This window comes from Selaginella moellendorffii, unplaced genomic scaffold, assembly GCF_000143415.4.
Source record: "Selaginella moellendorffii unplaced genomic scaffold, v1.0 SELMOscaffold_121, whole genome shotgun sequence".
Lineage (NCBI taxonomy): Eukaryota > Viridiplantae > Streptophyta > Lycopodiopsida > Selaginellales > Selaginellaceae > Selaginella > Selaginella moellendorffii.
Window position 1 is genome coordinate 88,210 of NW_003314382.1, and position 16,055 is coordinate 104,264.

General features: G+C 48.4%; 5 protein-coding genes across 5 annotated transcripts; 2 read left to right on the forward strand and 3 right to left on the reverse strand.

The window, feature by feature from the left end:
* Positions 1-114: 114 nt before the first annotated feature.
* LOC9631885 (uncharacterized calcium-binding protein At1g02270) lies at positions 115-1,997 on the forward strand. Its single transcript, XM_024665345.1, has 10 exons — positions 115-249; positions 295-393; positions 446-551; positions 610-815; positions 893-969; positions 1,064-1,178; positions 1,243-1,371; positions 1,435-1,542; positions 1,593-1,718; positions 1,776-1,997. The coding sequence occupies exons 1-10, from the start codon at positions 115-117 to the stop codon at positions 1,995-1,997; spliced, it is 1,323 nt and encodes a 440-aa protein (XP_024521113.1).
* A 1,891-nt stretch (positions 1,998-3,888) lies between these two features.
* LOC9631886 (ABC transporter C family member 14) lies at positions 3,889-9,521 on the reverse strand. Its single transcript, XM_002991555.2, has 13 exons — positions 9,230-9,521; positions 9,102-9,182; positions 6,966-9,037; positions 6,588-6,908; positions 6,441-6,527; positions 5,771-6,385; positions 5,536-5,700; positions 5,192-5,486; positions 4,925-5,139; positions 4,565-4,870; positions 4,451-4,514; positions 4,156-4,395; positions 3,889-4,094 (listed from the first exon to the last, which is right to left on the reverse strand). Exons 2-13 carry the CDS (start codon positions 9,106-9,108, stop codon positions 3,994-3,996), a joined length of 4,488 nt encoding a protein of 1,495 aa, XP_002991601.2. The 5' UTR covers positions 9,109-9,182; positions 9,230-9,521; the 3' UTR covers positions 3,889-3,993.
* Positions 9,522-9,578: 57 nt separating this feature from the next.
* Positions 9,579-12,100, reverse strand: LOC112342836 (polycomb group protein EMBRYONIC FLOWER 2-like). Its single transcript, XM_024665326.1, has 13 exons — positions 11,786-12,100; positions 11,637-11,692; positions 11,505-11,572; positions 11,390-11,442; positions 11,265-11,318; positions 11,146-11,205; positions 11,022-11,080; positions 10,354-10,959; positions 10,242-10,290; positions 10,108-10,191; positions 9,966-10,045; positions 9,823-9,912; positions 9,579-9,749 (listed from the first exon to the last, which is right to left on the reverse strand). Exons 1-13 carry the CDS (start codon positions 11,954-11,956, stop codon positions 9,650-9,652), a joined length of 1,530 nt encoding a protein of 509 aa, XP_024521094.1. The 5' UTR covers positions 11,957-12,100; the 3' UTR covers positions 9,579-9,649.
* Positions 12,101-12,195: 95 nt separating this feature from the next.
* On the reverse strand, positions 12,196-14,080 carry LOC9631930 (rhodanese-like domain-containing protein 4, chloroplastic). Its single transcript, XM_002991556.2, has 8 exons — positions 13,356-14,080; positions 13,189-13,291; positions 13,051-13,128; positions 12,915-12,986; positions 12,777-12,851; positions 12,642-12,722; positions 12,366-12,587; positions 12,196-12,308 (listed from the first exon to the last, which is right to left on the reverse strand). The coding sequence occupies exons 1-8, from the start codon at positions 13,985-13,987 to the stop codon at positions 12,255-12,257; spliced, it is 1,317 nt and encodes a 438-aa protein (XP_002991602.1). The 5' UTR covers positions 13,988-14,080; the 3' UTR covers positions 12,196-12,254.
* A 47-nt stretch (positions 14,081-14,127) lies between these two features.
* Positions 14,128-15,853, forward strand: LOC9632366 (33 kDa chaperonin). The gene is made up of 11 exons (XM_002991512.2): positions 14,128-14,153; positions 14,212-14,345; positions 14,467-14,538; positions 14,615-14,692; positions 14,746-14,865; positions 14,921-14,997; positions 15,060-15,129; positions 15,182-15,259; positions 15,308-15,460; positions 15,509-15,617; positions 15,663-15,853. The coding sequence occupies exons 1-11, from the start codon at positions 14,141-14,143 to the stop codon at positions 15,746-15,748; spliced, it is 990 nt and encodes a 329-aa protein (XP_002991558.2). The 5' UTR covers positions 14,128-14,140; the 3' UTR covers positions 15,749-15,853.
* Positions 15,854-16,055: the final 202 nt, after the last annotated feature.

Below are 16,055 nucleotides of genomic sequence, written 5' to 3' on the forward strand. Positions count from 1 at the left end.
GTAGCAAAAAAAACCTCCTCGAACACGTCAGACGGCAGGCAACGGAGAACTACTAGCATATTCAATAAAAATTCTATGAATATTTATTACCTCTCCTAAGGTTAGGGCTTTCCCATGACGCAGCTCTTGCGGCGTGCTGTCTCCCAGGTATCGCGTTCCCGTCTCCAGGCCACCGCCGCCAATGCAGTGCTCTCGTGTACCACTTTCAACATTCATGCTCCAATTTACAGGCGTCTGGGTCATGATGAGGTTTGTTTGATATATGCACATCCTGCTATCCATTGTTGTTTGCAGGAAAGCCGCGAAAGTGAATCCCGTGAGCTTTGGCTGAGCAGGAACCAGAAAATTCTGGACCTGCTGTTGCAGAAGAACTCGTCAGTCGTATGTTTGCAGGTAGAATACATGGCAAGTTTGTCCACGCCATAGTAGCTAATATGCTGCGCAGGAGTTTTGGCTTGCCAACGACGAGCTTGTGCAGCTGTACGATCGTCGTCTGGGTGATGCTGGTTACAAGACGTATAAGCTGGCGAGAACCAATGACCGGGGTGACGGTGAGTCTCTCTTCAAGTTAGCTCCCCCTCTCTGATCACCCGAAGTATCAATTCTCAGGGCTCCTCACTGCGGTGAAGAAGGATGCACTCCGGGTGCTCGACTGTCGAGAGCTACATTTCCACGACTGCGGTGACCGTGTCGCTCAAGTCCTACACCTGAAATCCAACAAGGACGACCCTCGGGAACAGCAACAAGTTGTTCTGGTCAACACTCATCTTATCTTCCCTCATGCTTCCAACTACAGCCTCCTGCGGCTGCGACAGGTATGCGCTTAGGGGGAAGGCAGTTTACATTGGGATCCAGTCGCTTACTTGTGCTGTGCATTGTGCTTTGCTTGCAGGCGTATAAAATTCTCAAGTATGTGGAACAGTTTAAGGACGAGCGCAGCCTGTCGCATGCGCCGGTTCTTCTCTGCGGGTACGATGTTCGGGTTCATGCTTCGGTATCTCTCATAATGTACACGAACAACGTTTTTTTTTCTTCTGTTCTTTTCTGCCTGCCTGTCTTTCAGTGACTGGAACGGAAGCAAGCGAGGCCAGGTCTACAGATTCTTGCGCTCTCAAGGGTTTGTGTCGTCTTACGACATGGCACGGGACTACTGGGACATCGATGCAGATGCACATCGGGTAAGAAGTAAAGGCTGAGCCTCTCTAGAGGTTTACATGCTTCAACTGTTCATCAATGTCTCAGTGGGTGAGTCATCGAAACCACCTCGGGAACGTATGTGGAGTTGACTTCATATGGCTGCTGAATCCCACTCGACAGCAACCGATCCCCCTGAGGGAGAGCTGGAAAAGAGCCGTGTTTGGCATCATTAAGTTGAGTTTTTCTGCTAGCTTTGTAGACTTTTATCTGACCTGGGACTGGTTTTCGCCTTTTCAGTCGACGCTCCTTCGCGAGCATGGCAAACAGGGGCGAGATGCCTTCGGTTTCTTTCTGCAAGGCAAAGAGCATGTCACTGACCAAGATTTCCATGCCGCAATCAAGCGAGTAAGTCTTTTTGTGCTTCTTCTGAGTTCATGTTTTCTGGTGGCATACAGCTCGAGCTATCCAAGGACGAGCTAGCAGAGGAGGATCTGGAAGGCCTGTCCAGAGAAGAGGTCGAAGAGCTCATCGTGGCTGCAGACCTCGACGCCAACGGAGTGATCGACTACAAAGATTTCCAAGTATGCTTTCTCTGGAGTCAATGGTTTACAATGCCGTGAAAACATAAATATATGCAGGAGACGCTGCTCAACCACGAGAAAAAGAGCTGGTTAACGAGGCTGTTTCAGGGGCTGCATGAGACGAAGAGCCTAGTGGGAGCGGATCTACAAGTGCAGCATGCATCATTTTATCCTCCACAAGTCGAGGAGGGGACTTGGCCCGAGAGCTATTCACTTTCAGACCATGCTCCCCTTACTGCTAGCTTTTGTCCCAGGCAGCCAGGGATGTTAGCGCTGTAAAGTCAAACGACTTGATTTTTTGATTCGGATTCGAAACGAAAACTCGAAAACTCGAAAACTTGAAAAAACTTGAAAAGCTCTCACTTTGCTGCAGGGAGAGGCCTCTGCTCCTGGACTGCAGAGAGAGGGCGCTCCATTGGAAGCAGCTCTTCAAGCTGTTGAACCACTCCACACTTCCGTCAGTTTTGGTGACGATTGGCACAGGGTAGCGGCTGGCTTTGACCATAATCTTGTCTCCTCGCGCAACCTCTTGCCGGTGCTTTCCATCAAACGAGACGTATGCATCGTCCCTGGCGTCGCGGGGAACCTACCATGGACGCTTACAGAGAGAAAAAAAGTAAAATAGAAAAGCTGGTAGCTTGAGTTCCAAGGTGGTAGAGTCCGGGAGCACCAGAGGGCGAAACGACAATGAGTGCGGACACACAGGAGTAAACACAATCTCAGAGACGCTGGGGTGGACCAGAGGCCCGCCTGCGGCGCTTGAGTAGCCAGTGCTCCCGGTGGGTGTTGTACCTGTAAACAAGAAAAGGAAAAGAGAGGACTACCTTTGTGATGAGGTTTCCCTCTTGGAAGCACTCTATTTTGCAGATGAAGGGGCTTCGTTCAGAATATGGTGGACGTGGATATTGTATTCATTGGGCTCGTGTTGCTGGTTGTGACGCACGATTTCACACTGTAGCCGCATCTTCATGATTACATGCACTGTCCCGTGGAGGAGCTGCGTGAGCTCCTCCCTGTAGTTACAAAACTACAACCAAACATCAATTGTCAAGATTAAAGCACGGAAACTAATCTAGAGCCACTTACTGGATGCCCGGACGTCATAAAACCAAGAGACCCGAGGTCGAAACAAGCAATTGGCGGTACGAACTTTGGAAAAAGGCTGGACGCATGTAGCAGTCCACTTCCTCAAGGCTAGAAATCAACCAGCAAAAAAAAACAAAACAAAACAAAACAAAACTCATTCCTAAAGAAACTTATATGTAAAGCGATATACCCGACATCGCCAATGGCCTGGACGAATTTGCTGCCTAATTCGTTCTCCAGTTGTGCGTGGAGATCAGGCTCAGCCAGGACTCTCACCTTTTCATTGTTCAAAAGAGACACTACCTGTAGGGAGAGCGTAGCAAAGAAGACTTGGCAGGGTGACTTACCTTTGTGTCGAGAAGCTCGGCTCCAGGCTTCTTCAGAAGCAGTGCAGTGGTGGGAGTGCGCTTCCACACCCACCGAGCAGCTGGAAAACAGCATTGAGAGAAATGTGGCGTGAGAGATAGAAAGCACTCTTGAAGAGAAGAGGAACCTTGATCGAAAGCTGCGGTATTTGAGGCACCATTGAAGTGCGATGTCGTGATCCATCGCCAGGAGGCACCAAGCCTCCTGCAAGAACGAGCTTTGAGGCCAAAACGAAAATATATCTAGATCACCTGCTCGTCAGACGGCGGCCGGCAGCAGCAAATCGAAACATAGCTGGATGATGACCGCAAAAGCAGGACGACGGCACCTTCGCTTGAGCGCCTATAGCAAAACACACGGAATCTACCAGGAACATTCCGTCGACCGAGAATACGTACCGGGAATATTCTCATCTGGCCGTGAGTGACGTGGACCCGGTTCACGGTGCCCTAAGACTTTGAACTGCCATTCCCGCCATTGGCATATTCCCAAAGTACGAGGTATCATTACACAAGAACTTGTTTTGGGGTGCCCAATTGAAAACATGGAATGATGAATGCAAAAATGCAAGTTGGATTATCCTTAGTTTCTGAGGAAAAATGATTAAAGAATATTCTAAGAATAATTTAAAATCTTGTCTTATCATAATGATGAAGATAAATAAATAATTCTAGATTATTCTTAGAATATTCTTAGAATATGTTTCTGTCCAGTCCTATTAATATAACCAGAAAGAATATTTTAATTGTTAACAGCTTTTTTAAGAATAATTTAATGTTGATTACCAGACCATTTAATTCTTTTCCAAGAGAATTTTAATCTTCTACACACCAGAGCGTGCCGAGTATTCACGGACCAGTGCTGCAAACAAAGACGTTGGTCGTTCGAGCAGCACTGACGGCCGATCGTACTCTTTCACCTCTCCTGGCAGAAAGGAGAAAAAAATAAAGAGTTAAAGCACAAGCAACATTATGAATTCATTTACCTTCGCCCATCACCAAAACTTTGTCACTGTCCATCACAGACGGGATCCTGTGAGCCACGCTCACCACTGTCGACGACGCGAATTGCTCGCGGATCGTCTTTTGGATGACCGCGTCCGTCTGTGCGTCCACGGATGCAGTTGCCTCGTCCAGGAACAAGAGCCGGCTGTCTTTCAGCAATGCCCGTCCCAAGCAGAAGAGCTGCTTCTGCCCAACGCTCCAGTTATCGCCATTATCCACCACTGCCACCAAAGTCTATCTCAGCTACCGACTAAGAAATCTAGGAACCATATATACCAGATGAGTCGAGCCCTCCAGTTTTCTGTTGAACAGCATCCGCCAGCTGACACTTTCTTAGAACCTGTGGAAGAGAATTATCGTGTCCGCAAGTTTTTGAGAAAGCTAGCATACCTCCCAAATCCGATCGTCCGAGTACTGGCCAAGTGGATCTACGTTGCTTCTTATGCTGCCTTCGAACAGTATGGGCTCCTGGGGTATGATTCCAAACCGGGACCTCAGGTCAGCTAGTCCGAGCTGTGTGATGTCAATGCCGTCAATTCGAACTTCGCCCCCACACGGCTCTACCAGCCTGAAGAAGGCTTGAATCAGCGTCGACTTTCCACTCCCAGTTCGACCAACAACGCCAACTTTGTCTCCTCCTTGGATAGTCAAGGTTACTCCTTTCAAGACGAGAGGAGTGTTTGGCCGATACCGAAGCTGGTAAAACGATGCAGCGTTATAATACACGAGAGAACTTCTGTGAGAGCTTACTTGCAAGTTTCGAACAGCTACAGTTCCTTGGCTGGGCCATATTAGAGGGGCCCTGTAGTCGTCATTTATCCTCGGGGCCTCACTTTCGATGGTAGTGTACTGTCGGATTCTTTCTACAGAAACCATTTTGTTCTCCAGCATGCATGCAATCCACACCGACCAGAACAAGGACGAATTGAGCACCAATCCATACGATAGGGCGAGACCAACATTTTCTGTAACAGAAAGGAAATGAAAAACGAGTAACACTGATCCAAAGCTTATTACCAGGTGCGATAATACTCGCTGGAAGAGTCACGAGCAACAAAGCCGATGCACAGAGAACGATTGTGCCGAGCAGCTCTAGCCTCAATCCAAGCCACTCGTTCGAGGCAATGTTATGAAACTCCATGCGTATGTTGGTGTTTACCCTGTCCACATTGCCATCAATAAAGCTTTCTTGCTTCTTAAACGCACGGATAGTTGGCAGTCCTGCTAATGTCTCGGAGAAGTGGAAAATGACTGGAGCTTTAGAGATAGAATCCAAACGAGTAAGTTCTCTAGATGTTGTGATATAGTAATTCTGCAAAGACGAGTTTTTCAATTCAAGAGACGAAGAAATCCTACCATACCTGGTAAAAGAGGAAAGCCCAAGCAAGAGGCAGTATGAGAAAAATCAGTGGCCACGTAACTTGGCATGCCACTATCACAGAACCAAGAGTTCCCAAGAAAGTCGCTATGGTTCCTGATACAAAAAACGGCACGAGCACGTCAAGCTGAGCCTGATCAGTAGACGACTGCAACAGCGAGAAACAGCAAAATTAGCAAGAAAACGAAGGAAAGAATCGAAAAACTTATCGTGCTTACTCTGCTCAAAATTCTTCCCGACGGCGTTGTGTCAAAGAAAGACATTGGACTTCGAAAAATGCTGCGCAACATGTCGAAGTAGAACATCTGTGCTGCTTTCAATCCCGCCACTGTCTGAAACGATACTCTTCCTATCACCAAAACCCAGGATATCGCGCTGAGGACCAAGTAAACTTTCACAAATGCGGCCGCACTGAAAGACGTCTTCGCCGTTTCTGCCGCAAGCCAGTAGTCACTTGCGATGCTCACCACTGTCCACAATCCTTGACACGACACAATAATGGGGAGTGTTGGCCAGCCGAATGCTTTGGTGAAGTACAGCCAGTAGACCCTCCATCCGACTCGTCCGGCTTCTCTTTGTTCCTCGTCGATAAGCTTGGCTGAGCCTTTTAGTTTCTGCGGCTGACGGGGCTCTCTTATCGAAGGCCTTCGTTTGAATGACAGCTTTCGTTCCTGAGTAGCCTCGAGAGGGAGATCAGTAACAACATCTTGCTCGTCCATGCTAATTGATTCCATTGCGCTGTGATGAGCAGCTACTAAAACTTCCAAGTCCGTTCCTTTTTCTAAGAGTTCCGAGTACTTGCCAGATTGAACAATCGTGCCATCGCGCAGAACCTACAAAAGTTGTGGTTAAGAACGATAAATAGTAAAAGAAAAGAAGAAAACGTACCAGAACCAAGTCGGCGTGATGCAAAAATTCAACTTGATGCGTAACCAGCAACACCGTCTTCTTTCGCAAATATCCAAGTATACATTCCTACGAAATAAACAAGGCTATGTGACTCAATAATATGAACAGAAAGTTTAGAAGTTGCACCTGAAACAAGTGCGTGCCAGTGTGAGCGTCCACAGCACTGAAGACATCGTCAAGCAAATAAATGTCCGAGTCTTGGTACACAGCTCTGGCCAGCTGAATGCGCTGCTTCTGCCCACCGCTGAGATTGATACCTCGCTCTCCAATTTCCGTCTGGTCCCCGAACTCCATGAGTTTGAAGTCCTGTTCTAAGGCACACGAACGGACTACTGCAGCGTATCTCGCCTTGTCCATTGGCAAGCCGAACAAAATGTTGTCTTCAATCGTCGCGTTTTGTATCCAGGCAGTTTGTGGAACGTAGGCCGTGCTGCCGGAAATTCTTACCTGGATAGATTTAAGAAAGCGTTAGACATATCATGTTCTGAGACCAGAAAGTCCTACCTTTCCCGACAGCTTGCGCATTTCTCCAAGCAAAGCCGTCAGCATCGATGACTTTCCGGATCCCACAGTCCCAACAATTGCTACAAGTTGGCCTTTCTTCACGTGGACATTGATATCTTTCAGCGTGGGTTCATCCTCTTCCCAGGAAAACGTCCCGTCCTCAACATCGACGGCAGCATCGGCATCCGCTGGTAGCTTCTCCACAGCTTTCGTGTCCAGTTCATCACTGACCATGTACTTATCCAGCCGCTCTAGCGACACCAGCGATTGCGAGATGGAGATGAGTGCCTGAGGAAATGCTCGGACAGGCTCTTGCAGTATGCGAAAAGTTGCGGTGGCTGTAAAAACTTTGGCGGCAGTTAGCTCGACGTTGAATACCACACAAGCCGCAAAAGTTACCGTCGCCACCAGCGAAGAACACATCCACAGGGCTGCTATATTCTGAGCAAGGACGATTAGGAACTTGCGTAGAGATGTGTACTCCCTCATCCTGTACCCCTCGACTCGGCCTAGAAAGTGGTCCTCCCACGCCTGGAACTTGATGATCTTCATAAAGTTGAGAACCTCGCTCGTAGCTTTCATCCGTTCGTCTCTCATGGCCATGAGTTTGGTCTGGTGTTCTCGCTGCTTCTTTGTGTAGTAAAAGTTGAGGGCGATAATAATCGCCATGACAAAAAAGCCGGCTAGCATAGGCAATCCCATAACTCCGTACAAGATGGCGAGAGCTATGCAAACTTGTGCCGGAAGAACCCAGAGGTTGTGGAGCTGGTACATCAGATCCGAGAGCTGCTGAGCATCCACCACCATGTAATTCACAATGTGGCCAACTCCATGACCCTGCTTGGACGAGCTCGAGAGACGAAGGCCTTTCTGGTAAACAGCAGCGATAATCGTCGAGCGAACCATCATTCCCAGCTTCATACTTTGGAAGTTATACTGATGAGACGAGAACACCTCTATGACTTTAGCGATCAGCAAAACCAGGACGAGAAGGTATCCTTCGTAAGCCGGGCCTTGATAAGCATTTGCGGTATAGCTGACAAACCTCTGAATGAGAATCGGACCAGCGTACATGACGCAAAGCCTGATCAAAGCCAGCAGTCCGTTGCGAAAGAGAATGCCGCCAAAGCATTTTAGTAACGTCGATCTCACAGGATGGCTGCCCGGGTCGTTCTCTGGCCAGTCCCTCTTAAAACGCGAATAGTTACTCTCAGCTCTGTCGTCGGGTGCCAGCAGCGGAATATCATGGAGTTGGAGCGGACTCTTGTATCCCTTGTCTAGCAGCGGTGTCAACCACTTCCACACGGCCCTGTTGAAGACCCCGGCAGTAGCGTACCCCGTCGTAGGAAGGACCTCTTCAGCAATGCCATCGTCCACAACTTTCTCCAAATGCCCGTTCTCCAGCAGTGGTTTGGCCACGCTCGAAGAACAAATGACAATGCCTGTCCAGCCTCGGATAGCCACCACGAGAAAGAATATAGAAACCGGGAACATAACCAGCGAGACGATGCCATTGCCAGCAAGGTGAGCATCGAATCTTAGTACTACTCTCTGCACTGCAGTAGAGAAAAGCAAGGCTGACAACAAAAAATCAATCACCCACCAGGATCGAATCGTCCAAGGGTGGACAAGGATATTAAACTTCTTCTCGTGTCCAACGATGACGACAAAGCAGAGCCACTTGAAACTCTGTATGGTGGAAAACATAATGTCGACTGTAGCAACCGAAGCTTCTTCGCGGGCCAGTTTAAGCCAGAGCAGACAAGCATCCACGGCGGCGTAGAGAATGCCCGCCATAGATGCGAGAGCCAGAGTTGCGTGAAACATCTTCGTGGACTTAGTAGTCGTCACCTCTTTCCCATAGCTGGAGTGTCGTGATGTTCTAAGCTGCGAGGCCGTCTTTATGATTGCCAGCACCACGAACACCGCTAGAAAGAGGAGCTGGATCACGGAAACGATCGCCCGTTGCGAGCAGGGATTGAAGAGATAGAACATGATCCAGTCGAGCGTAGATTCGGTGCCAGAATTCGTGGAGCATATCTGGAGGAGGAGGAAATCTCGGGACGAAACTTCTGGTGGTCAAGCCAAAACTTTAATGCTATGTAACCAATGTAACCAAGAACACTAACGACGTACCATCCATCGTGAAGCCAAAGAGGAGGGATTTCGACAGATATAGAAATGCCGCTGGCCAAGAGGCCCTCAAGAACAGTCGAGCTGGTGAAACGAGCAGTGACAAACCACTCAAACTGAGAAGATCTTACCAGAGCGATGGAGAGCTCCATGAATCCTTGTGAATCACGCACCAGCCTTCGAAATATCGATGCCGCCGGGGCTGTGAATGAAATATCGATCCACCGATCGAGATCGCTGCCGAAATATCGATCGACAAAGATCGCTGCTGCCGAAAATCGATCGACAAAGATCGTTGCCGCCGAGATATCGATCGACAAAGATCGCTGCTGCCGAAGGCCGGGACCTTCCACAAACTTGGGGCGCGATCGATGATCGATTGCGCTGCCGCGGCGTCTGTCGGCGAGCGAGCGCCCCGCCAAGCCCAGGGACCGCCTTGGAGAAAAAAAAGAATTTTGACCCTACAATACAAGCATCGTACGCCAGTAACATTTTGGAAGCTTGTAATTAAATGAATTTCTCCCTCTTCTTCTTTCTTTCGTCAGGGAAGTTTAATGCCCCAACACGTCAATTGTAGATAGACAGTCATTCATGACCTGCCCATCGATCAAATGGTTGTTCCAGAACTTGACAAGTAGGAACATGAAGCACCTTCCACAGATTAAAAACAAAGAAGCTTAGAACTAAAGAACAAGCCACACCAAACAAAGGGGGTGTCGCTTACCTGCGCAGAGAAGGAGATTTGCGAAACTCTTCCGCATGGAGCTTTACGAAAGCCTGACACGCCCACGGACAATGACCATCGGCTATAACTCTGTAGCAGCGTGTTGATCCAAGATAGAAAAACAAAGGTTGTGTCTCTCTCACCTTTGTCTACGAACAAAATCGTTCCAGCGGTGCATAACATCCTTCTCATCCTTGGTCACGTCGACAAAATCGTCCAGCATCTGAAAGGAATTGCGTTCTTAGAGACATGTGCTAGGAAATCCGTTTGACAGAGTTCTCATACCCGACAATCTTCCAGACTCGCAATTGCATCATCGAGCTCGTCTTCGCTGTCCTTGTCAGACAATAGCTGCTCGCTTGCCATGGGCTGAAACACGAATGTGTTAGACTCGAACTTCGGAAATACTACTGACTAACCTGACCGGTGTGCGCATGAAAGAACTGACGCTTCAGAAGTAGAGCTCGACTGCACACTCGAAAGAATTGTCAGTACGAGATCACAAAGTTTGTGCCAGAACAGAACGCTTACTTTCGTGCTTCAGCGCGCTCACTCGTGACCTTGCGGCTTTTCTCCACCCGCGGGCCAGAGGATCTCACGAGCTTCTTCGGAGGAAGCAAGGCCAAACCATCGCGGGATGCACCCGCGCGGATTAAACTTCCGCTCGCTGCAGAAGCTGGAGGGACACCTTTGAAAACTTCTCCAGTCTTTTCCCCGCGCTGCTTCTTTGGCGGAGGAAGAGAAAAACGCCTGTCCGACAAGGAGATAGTTCTCAAAAACTCCTGCCTCGCGTCCAACTCCTTCTCTGATGTACTCGCCACCGAGCGAGTTTCCTCTGCATTGTGCGCTGTGTCGTCGGACTTCTTTCTCAGCTGCGACTCCAACCTTTGAGAGGAACCGTCGGCCAAGTAGATTGGTACTTGCTTGAAGAGCTGGTTGCCCCCATGACCGTTCGAGTGCAACACAGCTCCAAAAGCGGTCGTGCATGTTGAATCCTTGAAACTGCCAGTAGAATGCTCGTAGCCTTTACGCACCAGAAAAGTTTTGCCGTTTTCCAGGTGACCATTGGTCCGGAGTTCTGTTTGAGTGAGCCGATAAGACTTCAACCTCTGTCTTTTAACGGAACTAACATGAGAGCTGCAAGTAGCAAATCAGTAGAAAGTTTTAAGTTCCTCCCGCAACGTGAAATTGACACTCACCAATAGTAAAAACTCTTTAGTCTAGGATCACTCAAGACTTCAATGTCACTGTCAATACTCTTAAGGAAAACAAAGCGGATGCTTAGTAACAGAATTATAAATGCTGCTGGAAAGGAAAAATCACCTCGAATCCGTAGATAGCGCTCTTACAAGTAACAATAACGGCCTGGATATCCCCCGTAGCCTGACAAAAGCATAAACAACGGTCACGAAACCCAGTTTTAAGGCGGCAAGACGGCAAACCGAGTATTCAAAATTGAAACGATCATGCGACGAGTCCAAGTGACAACGCAAACCCTGTGAATGAATGAAAACGCAAGAAACTTCGTAATCTCTTGAAACTAAAAGGCAAAATTTTCGATATTTACCTTGAAAGTCCAGCAGCAAGCCAGGCAAAAAGGGCACGAAAAATTCTCCGTCGCTGGAAGCACAACAAAACACCGTCAAGCGGAGATCTCGCCAAACGCAAGAACACGCTAAAACCTTCAATTTTGCGAAGCCTGTTGAAGTAGTATAGGTAATGAAATATCACCCTTCCAAGTGGCCTACAGCTGCGTTCTAAGCAAGGAACAACGTCAATTGGTGGAAAAGTAAAGAATGCAGGTAGAACTTTACCGTCTCTCGCGTCTCGCTTGAATCTTGTAGCTCAGGGAGCGCTGGAGAAAGATAGGCTACAACAAAGAAAAAAAATTTCTTTAGACCCCAAGAAAGAACCAAACCAAAACAAAAAAAAAAGAGAAGGAAAACAAGCTCAAGAACGCTACCTGGACGATAGCTCGGCGCTGGATGATGTTGTAGAGCTCCACCGGCTTGCAATACTGGTAAAGACTCTCTTGAGCTGCCTTTTGATCCACCACCGCCATTCTCTCCATATCTTTCCCCAAATCCATGGAGTGATTCGGCCATGACGGCCGCGATGACTCCGCCAAGGTCATCGCGCGCCCCGGCCACTCCCAAATCCCTGCGAGCCTACATACCCCAGGAAATCGCTAGGCGCTCGAGCCGGGCGGATCTATACTGGCGCCCTCGCCATCGCCCCCGCCCCCTCCCCCGCGCTGTGGATCTTCCTGGTAGGGTTTTTAGATTTGCGGTGGTTGGGGATATTCCCCAGGTACTTTGGAGCATCAAACAAAACGGTCAATTCGAGTTTTACTCTCTCCATCCACGCGGTAAATATCCAACGAGACACCTCGCGTTTTTATTCGAGTCCAAACAAAACTGGAGATTCTTTTGCTATTTTTCTGGCCTCGATGGCGTTGGCGAGCTTGGTGGCTTTAGATCTGGATACTGTGACAATTTGTGGAAAGTTAGCTTCATCTATCTTAATCCAGAGTTTGAGCTTACCAGGATGTAAGGCGACGATGGTCTTGATGGCTTCTTCTCTTCCGAAGATTGTGAGCTCGGTGCTGGAGTTTCTTCTTCTTTTGCAGCGACGATTGGAGCTGGAGATGGAGGTGAAGCTTCGACCACCTTCTCTTCATTAACAGAAGCAGGCTCGCTTGAAACTACGGCACCATTCCCAGCCGATACTTCCTCAAACTTGGGAAGCAAGGCCTTGCCAACGCCCTGCTCTCAAGAGTTTAGCATCGCAGAGGGACTAGAGTTTTTGTGTGACTCTACCTGGATCTCTTCAACGAGCTCTTTCGGAGCGACCTTGGTGTCGAGAAACGTCTTGATCTGTTGCAGCGTTTTCTTCCGGTCCTGCAAACGAGTGTGTTAGGCTGGACTCGATGCGTGAGCGTGAGTTTGTCCAACCTCGGCGAACAAGAACTTTTTGGCAAAGAGCTGGAGGAGCGCGACAGTCCCGACGAGCTGGAGAGCTGTTTCTGCCTGGGAGAGGAAGAGTTCATCAAAAGGTCAAACTTTTTTTCTTCGTTCTTTCTTTCGTTTTACCTCGGAGAAAACAACGAGGCCGACCCCGGCAGCAGCAGCCACTCCCAATGTCGCTGGGACAAGATCACTTTCCTGAATGCCCGAATTCATCAAAGAGAAAACACGCGAAGAAACAAAACCCTGTGCCTTAACTTACAAACTGAATGGCTTCTTTCAGAGCATCCAGGTTGAGCGAGAGTCCCTTCCGTGGTAGCAACCATGGCAATTCGCTTTGCTGCAAACCTCCAGATTTATTTTGTGTGACCAAAGAAAGCACAGGGAGAAAGAAACTTACTTGCCAGCCTCGGCCACCTTCGGCACCATCTTTGATACCATAAGCCTCCTTAAAGCCATTGGTAGCTAGCAACTTGGCGACTGCTAACGAGTTCCCATCAAAGCTGTGATCACAGTGGTTTAGATCATCCAAGAACAAAAGCTTCTAGCTCGAGGAGGATCACGTACCGATCGAGAATGTACAAGGTTGTGCTTGCCGGATCCTTGAATTTGCTCTTCACTTTCGCGACGAAAGCATCCTGCTCCTGAGAGAACGAAACCTGGAGCACTCTCTTCTTGAATTGCCTCAAATCCGGCGTCCCCTCGGCCTTGATGTCGCTGGGCTCTCGGATATCCAAAATCTGGAACGCTGGATCCTTCACTGCGAGCTTCTCATACGCTTCTTTGGCGGACACGACACCCCATGGCTGCTTCCCTCCGGCCAATCTCGAAATGAGAACCGGCAGTGCGATTGCCAGAAGACCTCCAGCCACGGCCGCGGGATTATCCGACACAAAACCTAGCACGGACTCCGCGACGCTGAAATCGATGCCATCCGCGGGGCTGATTGCCGATGCCGCGTCGATTGGAGTCGCCGCTCCAGCCGCGCGCTGGATAATTTCATCGTATTCCGGCAGCGCGGACGCGATCCCGGTCGAAATTCCCGAGCCGATCAGCGCCAATGCGGCGTGCTGCGACACTTGAGCGATCCGCCTGTGGATTGACAATGGCGGCAGCCTGAGCTCCGCCGCTGCTGGAAGAGAGGGCTTGGATGTCCAGGGAGGGAGGAGCGAAGCCGTGAGATCACGTACCATCTCCATTGTGGTAGATCACAGGCTCCATTCTTCCGCCATAGCCTTCCACTCCGCCACCTGGCGATGATGCTCTGACACGTGGCAAGGAACTGGCCAGCGGATTATAAGATAAGCCCTAAAACGAAAAATGCCCGGGAAAAATAAACCCTAAATCTCGCTATGGCTTGTCGAGGTAAGCGCCGGCGCCCCTCCGCTTGTTCGTTCTTCTCATTTCCATTGCGATCTTCCAGCTAGCGCCTGCTGTATCGGGCACAATGCGTGGGATTTTAGTGCCAGGAATTCAAAGAGAAGGGGAGCTATGGCGCTACGCTGCTCGGCCAGTGGAAACGATCAGATTTTGCGATGTGTTTCCAAGAATGCTGAGGTATACAAGAGATACACCCCTGTTGCAAGCTGGTAATGCTCTCCCCCAAGATCAAAGCTTGTTGTATTGATTCATTTTTCCTTTGTTTGTGTTTTCTCTTTGGTTTTTCTATTCCACTCAGGTCTCTGTTCTTAGTATTGTTGGAAAGCATTTGGTCCAAGAGGCCCAGCGCCGTCATCAAACATCTCCGACGGTTTGTTTCTTCTCGACACTTTTAAGTTTCTTCTTTGGAACTGATATGTCGTTTGATCCTTATATTCTTTCTTAAGGCCTCCGCAGCTCTTGGTCGAGCGCTTCTGGGAACACTTTTAGTAGCTTCACTTAAGGATGACGCTGAGACTGTCCAGGTGATTTTCATGTGGAAAAGTTTCAGGAAGACTTCCTTACTGTGTTTTTACAGATAAGTTTTCTAGGTAGAGGGCCTTTAGGACAAATGACAACAGTGGCCTCCCAGTCGAAACTTGTCAAAGGTTTTGTTTCAAATCCTTTGTGCGACCTTCCTCTAACCCCGCAAGGAAAAGTATGTTACTTCTTTGATCTAAGTTATTATAGAACTGATTATTCTCGGACATCAGCTTGATGTAGGGACTGCTGTCGGTGCTGGTGCTCTAAATGTCGTGCGGAATCATCCTCGGTGGAAGCAGCCATACACGTAAACTCAAGTTTTGTACGAAAGTGAACGCGTTACTTGACGATCAAAGAATGTTTATGCAGTGGTAGCACACCGATATACAGCGGTGAAGTTGCAGAAGACATAGCTCGATATCTTGCTGAGAGCGAACAGGTAATGGCTGGCCGCTGCATAAAACAACGATTTAATGTTTCTACTTCGCCAGATAAACACTGCCCTCGGAATTGGAGTAGCGTTTAGTACTCAAGGCACGGTGAAAGCTGCTCGGGGATACCTCGTGCAGGTTAGTCTTTGCTTGTTCCTACGGCTCACAAATGATCCTGACGATCAGGCACTGCCGTTTTGCTCGGAAGAAACTCTTACTCGGCTCGAAAAGAACGTCGCAAGCATGCATTCTTTGTCGGATCCTTCTTTGGATATGACTGCTCGGGAGATGATAACTCGCCTATTGGAAGGAATCGGCACCGATAGTTTCAGTGATCCGGTACGTAACCTTTCTTTATCAAATTAAAGTAAAATTCTCGTGTATCAGGTTTTTCCGGAATTCGGGCCTTGCGGCGTCGATGACCTCAAGCCTCGGATGATACGGGCAGTGGCTTCTTTGGGAGCAAGCGACGTGAGAGAACTCCTCAGTGAAAACGGTAACTTTGACGTATAAAAATCTCAGCCCCAGCGGTTGTTTGCAGGCTATGTGGAAGTGAAATGCGAGTTTTGCGCTGAGACTGTCCGGTTTGTGGAAGAAGACTTGAAAGAAATATTCACACATTCCTAAGAACATTCTTATTTACTAAGAACTACTAAGAATGTTAAAATCAGGCTTTCATTGAATTAAATGATTTGCTGCATTGTAATATTAATAATAGCATTTTTAAAAGTTCATACGAGCTTATAAATGAGTCTTATAGAGAATTCGCAAGATGCTCCTCAGCTCCTCAGAATTTGGCACTCAATTATCATCACATAGATCATCTCATAGTTTCCTAACTCTGATTTGTTATTATTCTCCCCAAAAAATCCTTGCATTTCTTTGGTTGTGGAATCTGTAAGAGTACAAAATATAGACAAACATACAAAGGAAA